The following is an 8945-nucleotide window of genomic DNA, read 5'->3' as shown; positions in this document are numbered from 1 at the left end:
CAGCAGGAAAGTAAAGATACTTTAAAAAAACAAAGCTACAAAGCCAAAGGATGAGGAGCAGGAAAGTGAAGAGATATTTCATTGTCTTCATAATTAAAGCACACTACATTCCTAAAGACAGTTTCACTAGAGGTCGTAGAAAGAGCTCAGCATTCCTTTTGGGAAACCCTTAAGAAAACACACGAAGAAATGAATTTCAGCTTTTAAATTACTTAGTTCCAAGCTTATAATCCCAACTGCATGAAGACATTTAATGTTCTTAAGGCACCTGCTATCTAGAATCCAAATGGTAAAATTTACCTTCCTCCTCAAATACCATCTGTATTTCTTGTAAAGCCCACAGAAACCACTCCAGAATGACACAAAAGACATGTAAAAATGAATTTTATTGATGCCCTTGCTGAAGGTAATATTTGCACCAAACATGCTTAGCAGCAAGGCTACCTGCTACAGCATTCATCAGTTGCACTGAATTTGAAATTCCACAAGATGCCACTCATCCACTGCAAGTATCCATCACATGCAAACCAGACTGTATGTTATCCTTCTTTTAGGGTCACCGTGTTCTGTTCACAAGCGTGAACTGTACATGTTGGACTCTACAACCACCTGACAGATGCTGCAGTCACATATACAGCAGCTTATGGACAAGTTCTGCTACCACAGAGACAACACGTTGGCATCTAGTGGCCAAAGAGTACATTACAGACAATACAGAACAGTGCAGATGCCTCTCATTTCATATTTCTGCCATACAAAGAGATGCAACACAGACTGAATTGGGCAGATGCAGCAGCAGCTCCCCCAGAAGAGATGGTCCCAGTGAAAAATCCAGCATAGGCTTGAATCCACCTGCACAGCAGCCGATTGGTACAGGAACTGGAATGAGGTAGGACAGCCAGAAACACTACAAAGGTACCAGCACACAATTATCTCAAAGGAAGACATCAGTGAGCAGAACAGCAGTGTCACCCTCATTTGTAATAGGCAGACAGACAAAAAGAAGTTCCAATAAGTTACTAGGATAGTGATCATCTTCATTTAGCCACAGCTTGTTTCCAGAGGGCTAAATCTCCACAGAAACTCTCCTGCCTCTCTGTCTTTTCCCTGACTCCCCAAAGAAGCTAAGAGAATTCCTACCTTCAAATACTGATGGCATGAGAACCAGAAGGACATTCAGATGTCACCACTCATCAGTTACAAGTTCACATGTGCTGCAGTCAGCTTTCCATAGGATACCATATGAAAATTTGGATGGGTTTCCAGTCTATCTCCAGAGATTCAAGATACTTGATAACCGAGATAGCTTATGAGATGATAGCTTATCCCTTCCTCTATGGCACCATCCCCAATCTCAGGCTTAACTTTCCATCCCAGGGCTGGGAAGCAATCTACCTTTCCACTTTTTCCAGTCCCTTTGAGGCAGAATGTCTAGATGATTTCTCTGCTGCCAAGAACTATACAGCTCTCCACCCTAACACCCAGTGACGGAGAAGGGCAGACCTCAGACCATCACACAGGAGTTGAAGTTTGGGAAAAATCCTCTTTGTATCACTCTACAAAGGGATAAAAGCCAATGAAACATAAGTTTAAAAAAAAAAAGGCAATAAATCCCTAGAATTTTCTTTAAGACAGCAAAATGAAGGTGATACAAGCTTATATAGCTGACTCACTGATCCTAAGGGACCCAAACACCTCTCCCATCTGTCCTTGTTCCAAATACTTCAGACTCAGCTGGGGGTGAGATGTTTTCAGGACAACATTACTCTTCCCTGCTCCGCAACACCCTAAACACTAGCTCTCCTGCTCATGCTACTAGAGGCAAGGGAGTGACCCTAAAGAGATGGATGGGGTAAGAGGCTGCATCCAACAGCCAGGGACAGGAGAAACAGGAAAGCACTCTTCCTTACTATCAGGATCTTCTAGGTTCGGACTTGGAACTTGCCAGCCTTAGTCATGTATTTTATCCCCTTGAAGGGCTTGTACTTCTCCCCATACATGTCCAAACGATTCACCTTCAGTCCTAAAGGCAAACAAACACAGCATAAGACTCCCTGCTGCCACAAAGTAGACTGACTTTCAGGATAAAGGAACAGAAGATCACAGCAGAGGTGCAGAAAGCATAGGGAAAGTTGTAGCAAGCAGTAATAGGATAGAAAAAAAAGCTGACAACTGCCATCAGAATCATTCCTCACAAACACATCAATACACTAAAATTCTTTATAGGTCTGTAAGCACAAGGTGCAAGGAAATGTAGATAGGCTGTTTCACAGAGCATCAAAGAACAAAGCTATGTATCTGTAGTCAAAGCACATGATTTATTTTTTTTTTTTACTTGAACACATTTCAGACAGAAGATACTTCAGAAGGCCTGCAAAGCTACTTCAGCTACATGCAGAGTAAGCAATGACACAGCAGAGAATACTCAGCTTCTTTCTCTGACAGTCACTTACCAGATATAGCCAGCTGCTGAATTTTAAACTGCAGGTTAATGGTGGGGTTTTCATCTGGTTTTGATGTCCCAGCTTGCAGGCTCATGCTCCCCTTCAGGCTTGGCAGCTTCTGGGGGTTTATTTTCCCCACATCCCATGACAACAACTTCAAGGAACAGAAAATGTAGCATTGAAACAGAAATGCTGTAACACACTCCAAAGCTGACTCCCCTTTCAATGACAGCTTTTAATGTTTCTTTACAGAAAAAGTCTTTGTCTTAGTATCTTGTCTTTCACGTTGGACAGACATGGTACAGGCTTAAGGAGAAGCTGCCTCAGAGCTTTGTTTTCCCTCTGTCTTTCCATGAGAAAGCCTACCATGAGTAATGACTGCTTGTGCTACAGGCCCCATTTCCTATGTGACAAAATGCAGAATTGTGTCCATTCCAAGTGGCTGAAGCAGTGCTGCTTGAGGCTCCACTGAGGGTAAACGATCAAATTCAAGTTTGCAGTATGAAAAAATTAAAAAGTGAACTCTGTGTGTGTGTGAGGAGGAGGAAATCAAACAAGGAAACCAGAATGCCCCAAAACAAATCAAAACTCACTAACCAACCCAAATCCTCAGTGTTTGCAAAGTCTAATGTGCAATAATAGGCATGGCAACTAGATATGCAGAAGGCTGTAAAGCATTCACAAGACTAAGGCCTCATCATACAAGATCAGTTCTTAGATTTGCTGCACAAAACAAGCAACCAGAACTACAGTCCATTCAAACACCAAGCTAGCTGTTAGGGGAATTATGACAACTCCTGTGCAGCTGTCCAGAAGAAGTTATCACCCCAAGAAGTGATACTGTCCTCAGAAAAGCAATGTTCACATAAGCATGAACAGCTCAACTTCATTTGCTGACAGATAAAAAAGATTAAAAAAAAAAATAAATAATAATTTCTTTTAATTATTTTCTACTAATTATTTTCTTACTTTCTCTCACCTTTGTAACTGGATCAAAGATATGCGTTCCCTGAGAGGGTGTAAGGGTCATATTTAAGACACCTTTTGGCATCTGGCTAGTGACCATCACTCCCTCTATGGTCTTCCCCATAGTCTGCTTCGGCCCCACGGTGATCTCAAAACGTCCCAGTGAACTGCTGTCACGGAAACTGATGTTGTGTTTAACGTAGACAGGAATTGCCACAAGACTAGAATAAAGACACGAACAAATCTCTGCGTCAATTTATCGCCTTCATCTTTGCTTTTCCTGATGCAGTTCTTGCCGCCTTCTACACTGAAAACACTGGACACCAGTGTCCTTAAAAAAAGAAGGAAATCCTACCTTTTGTTTGATCTAAAAGCAAAGTCAGAGTCCTGTTCTCAAATCTTAACGACAGGGTTTTCTTAATCAAGCCTGCTGTATCTTAGTTTTCTACCTCTCTAGTGGACAGTACATTCAGTTTAACAGAAGACTTAAGCAAAGGATAGGGAATGTTTTTGCATGACAGCCAAGCTGGCAAGTAGTTCCAGGCAGTGCAGCAGCACTTTAACTTCATGTTGGATTTCCCACTCCTTTTCACCTATATAAGTCTGACAAAGGCTAACAAAATGCTTCAGCATCCGTAAACCCAAGTAGTACTTGGTAAACTGCTCCTAGAATAGTGCAAACAGCAGACAAGAACTTGTAGTTCTATGAAGAGAGATGTCCAAAAATCAACAAGATTACCGAACTGTTTTGTTTTATTCTGAGTGTTTCTTATAAACACATGAAATCAACAGCTTGATTACTCCATACTGCCTAATTCTTTCACTCTCTGGTTTGGTCATCTGCTACTCGTTTTTGAAAAATGCTAGAAGAAATTACAGAATCACTGCCGCAAACAAGGTGAAAATGTGTGTTTCAGAAATCGAAAAGTGTAAGAAAAGTGCCTCTACTTCATATGGCACAACATGGCACCTAATCTTTAAAAAGTTCCTTCCCCACCCTCCACGAGCCAGGGAAGGTCCAAATTTTTTAATTCACAGCACTACATCCATCACTTACTTCTGAGCACTGACATGGTATGAGAGCAAGCGAAAATTTCCATCAGGTGGAATGAATGAAAGTATTCTCTCCGACTCCCAGCGCTTAAAACGCACACATGGATGAAAGCTGACGTCATCCAATAAGCGAGGGTTCTGAAATAAAGTGACAAGGTTACTGAAGCTAGTACTACTTAAAAGAACCTCTTCTTCTAAGTCTTCTATCCATGAAAGGCCTGCAACTCCTTCCACCTGAAGGAATCTACATTCAGACATAAGCTATTCAATGCTGTTACATGCATCTGTGTGAGAGCAATACTCAACCTCTATCCTATTGCAGAACATTTAGTCACAACAAATAGTTACACTGATGCATACTCATGGAAAAGATCACCCTTTAGGATATCTGCCTAAAGTACCACTATATCTCAGAAACTTGGTCACAGCACACACTAATAGTACTTTTAACAAAGAATCTGAAAATAAAACCTTTACTTTCTCTTTTTGTTCGGCATACCCAAATTCTGATCTACTGTAATCCATCAGTTCGAGACAGAGATCCTAGTAGTAGATGATCTTGGAAATCCTTTTCAAAATACTTAAGTCAAGATACATCCCTGAGCTTTACCATAAAAGAGAGGGTAAGGTCTGGCATCCCAGTCAGCTTGACACAAGCATCAATCACCCCTTGGATTTCAGCAGTAATTGTGGAACCTGCAACAATAAAGTAAACAGGGGAGGTTTTGTAAACCTGATTAAAAAATACCAATATGGAAAAAAAACTATTCATGGGGAAGAAGGACATGTATTATCTTTGTGAAATATCCTGGCTCACTCTATTGCCCACTCAAAATTTTTCTCACTCCCAGCTTCTAGAGAAGATGCATACAGGTAAGAACCACTGACACCAGCAATGTCTATTTTAACGGCAAATGAGAATAATTCCCATCTCCAACAAGACTAAGATGCTCAGAGTAAGGAGACAGTGCTATGCACAGTTTTCACTCATCCTCTATTTTCCCAATATAGAATTACTTACAAGATCGTAGGAAAAAGGACAAGTGAAAAACCTGGTACCTCTCTCTAAAAATTTACCTCTCTAAAATTTTTGACTGAACAGCACTTACAATTTGGAATAGAACTTCTCACACTTTGATGAGGGAGCTCCTCTTTGAAAACCTAGATCTCTCTTCAGGTGCTATCAGGAGAAGTTGCCCTCATCTTAGCCAGAAGCAACTTCCATACCTGATTTGTCAATGATTGCATCTATCTCCTCAATCACATCAAAATATGCCTCATTGTTAGTATATTTTACACCAGTACGTCTCCAAGGCACCACAGATAGCTGTCCAGTAGGAAGTTGGTCACCCACATTAGTGCTTCCTAGAAAAAAAGAAAGGCAATCACATGACAACAAAAGTTAGACAATGCTCCAGAACAAGCCCTTGGCCTCACATAACTTAATCGTAATTAATTCCCCGAGCACCTCTATATCTTTGTAGGAGAGCAATTACTCTTCCAGACTCAGTGTTTATATTCTACTATTTTTATCTCTCTTACTCCAACTCTAAAATGTACCACAATAAGTCATAGAGAAGTGTAACTGAAAAAAAAAACACAAACAAAAAACCAAACACAAACCCAAACAAAAAGAAACCAACCAAACAAAGACAAACAAAAAAAACACCACACCCCAGCAAAAACTCCATGCCAAACTCACTCATCCAGGAAGTCACATCAAGGCTGTAACTGGAAATTAAACTGTCCGGTTTGGTTTAAAGAAAAAAAAAAAAAACCAACCTGGTGCTGGAAATAACCTCAAAGCAAAGCACTAACACAGGACTACATAAATACACCTATGCTGGAGTTCAGAATGGTACGGGACAACATGAATTTTTTTCATGTCCTAATTTACTTATGCAGGAATACTGCCGTGTAGCCTCCCCAGTTTATCTACTTTTTGCTTCCCCATACCTGTGATTGTGTTGACAACTGTTCGCAGGATAGTGGGAGGTTTTATCAGTTCTTTAAGAATATTAGACTCTGTTGCCAATGGAAAGCCATTGTCCAGCATCTCCTCCAGCACCTCATAGACCACCACCACATTGTCCTTGATCATCACCTCTGAGCAGACGCCAAAATAATCCTGTACAAAAGAAATAATTACTCAACAATCTCTGAGAGTCTTAGTGATGATTCAGTTCACGGTTCTCACAGAGAAATAAATCAAGCCTCTCGTTGAAAGAGGTGGAACAACACTGAAACTCCATGTACTAGTACAAGCACATCAGACAGACTGACCACTGCCAACAGACATGAACAACTCTGAGCATCAATCTGCCCCAGCAAGCTAACAAATCACCTCATCATCAAAGGCTCTTACTTCCTTTCTACATAACAAGATCCCTTTTGATAGCTTAGAGATTTTTTTTTCAATTAGCACTTGAAAGTTTCTCAGTTGCAACCAATTATGAAGCAATATTTATACGAAAAAAATTATTTCCTGTGGCCACTACTGACTTGCATGCAGTGATGACTTTCATTAGACTCCAGTATTATATATCCTTCCTCAGCTGCCTTAGTCTTCACTTACAATACTCTCAGTATTTTAACTGTGCAGCACTGCTGTTTAAGGAATCCAACCTTTCCTCATCAAAGCTTTAATTTACTTTTATTATAATGCCTGCATACATACAGGCAATAACAAAATTATTGACTTAAATTTCTTAAGTATTTTTTTAGAATTTCTTTTGATGGGGAATACAGGGAAAGCATAGCTTTCAACATGGCATATTCTGCCTACATCCCAGTCTGTTTTATAGAAGAACATTTCTGAAGTCTATCTAACACACTACCTGTGTTTTTTCATTCTGGTACCATTTGGCACATACAGAGTGCTTACACATCCCAAGATGTATCAGAAGTCCAGCATTCTGAGAAGTTTGAAAAATAATTCTATCCACATAACAAAGCCCTCCTTCTTCATAAATTAGGAGGTATACAAAGCAAATCCTTAAAACATCAATCATATACAATCCACAAATAAGTTTATTCCCCCAGCTTGATTCCACTACTGTTACTTCAACTTGTACTCCAAAATAGCAGTTAGCAATATTAAAGTTCACAGTAAAAATATACTAAGTCAAATAGTAAATCTGTGATACAATGTAGGTATAGAAAACAAAGTGGAAATCTTCCAAGATTCAGCATATGTTATAGGAAGTAGCCCCAGTAGTTCAGCAATTGAAAAACCTGAACATTTAACTTACTCATAGTTTTTATTCTATGTGGACTTGATGCATCTTTTGGAGAGAGAGTGTGAGCGGGCTCACACAAACACAAACCTGAGTTTCTAGTTATTTAGAGCAATTAAAATCTTCAGACATTCTGTATGAAGCATGAGTATACATAAGCTGTGACACTAAAGAACTACTAGTCCTACACTAAAAAGATTATTTCTTTTTCAGACATAACAGATTTTAACATATGGCCAAGGTAGTGAAGACACACTCAGACCTCATCCCCTCACAAGAAAACCCAAGAGCTAAGCAACTGACACAGTACGTTTTTGGCCTGAACAGCCCACCCACTCCCTGAACCCACCGAAACACAACCCAGCCTACACTCCCATTCCGTTTGGCACCTGGAAGGAAAAGCTCACATGATACCCGTTTGACCAAGAACGCATATTTCCTGTATTCTGGTAGTATGCTAGTCACAAGGCGTTTCAAATCCGGACTACACAATCCTGTTGTCGGCAGGCAGCAGACAGACATTTTCACTACTTCCCTGCAGTGACCAGCAGTCATATCAGCCATAGCACTGAGGGAATATGGCTGCTCCTGGACAATTCCTGTGACTTCTTTAGGAAGCAAATATGCTTCCAAGAAGTGTCTTTACATGTAAGCATATAGGTAGGTTGTCACTAATTGAAGCACATGGCTACGAATGACAAAAACTGCATGTGATAACAGGACCAGCTTGGTCTCAATTCACAGCTTCCAGAAGAGACAAGGCTGCAAAACAGAAATAGAAGTCTCGATTGCTGAAAGGTCCCGCTTCTTCGCCCGCCCTCCCCCTCCGTTCTCCTTTACAACACGGCAGCGGCCTGGAGTTCTCCCTCTTCTCTCCCACAACCCCGTCCTGCCGCCCCGCTGGGCCGCACGACCCGTACCTGGAAGGTATCGACAACGCGGTGCAGGAACTCGATGACGAAAAGAGGCGGTACCTCGCTCTGGATAACGGCCACGAAGAAAATCTTGTGGCGGTAGACGCTGAGGAGGTAGTGGTGTGGCGTGGGGATAACTGGCGGCACGTTCTCCGCCTCCGATGCCCTCTCCTGCGCCTCGAAGAAGTAGTCGCAGACGGAGCGGCTGACGACACTCTTCCAGTGCTTCTCCAAGAAGATGTCCCCGGAGGCGTTTATCAGGAACAGGCTGTGGATCATGACTGCGGCGGACGCCCACACGACGGTGCCGTCCCGCGGCGGGAGCCGGAACA

At 41.4% G+C, this 8945-nt stretch overlaps 1 protein-coding gene across 1 annotated transcript; it reads right to left on the bottom strand.

The window, feature by feature from the left end:
• Window positions 1–1534: 1534 nt before the first annotated feature.
• Window positions 1535–8931, bottom strand: AP3M2 (adaptor-related protein complex 3, mu 2 subunit). The gene is made up of 8 exons (XM_008941082.1): window positions 8620–8931; window positions 6420–6591; window positions 5691–5828; window positions 5074–5159; window positions 4468–4601; window positions 3424–3631; window positions 2454–2598; window positions 1535–2023 (listed from the first exon to the last, which is right to left on the bottom strand). The coding sequence occupies exons 1-8, from the start codon at window positions 8890–8892 to the stop codon at window positions 1923–1925; spliced, it is 1257 nt and encodes a 418-aa protein (XP_008939330.1). The 5' UTR covers window positions 8893–8931; the 3' UTR covers window positions 1535–1922.
• Between the last annotated feature and the right edge of the window lie 14 nt (window positions 8932–8945).

The sequence above is a fragment of the Merops nubicus genome, unplaced genomic scaffold, assembly GCF_000691845.1.
Source record: "Merops nubicus isolate BGI_N331 unplaced genomic scaffold, ASM69184v1 scaffold37275, whole genome shotgun sequence".
In the NCBI taxonomy this organism is placed as follows: domain Eukaryota; kingdom Metazoa; phylum Chordata; class Aves; order Coraciiformes; family Meropidae; genus Merops; species Merops nubicus.
Note: the sequence above shows the minus strand (reverse complement) of the source record. Positions and strands in the feature narration are given on the sequence as shown.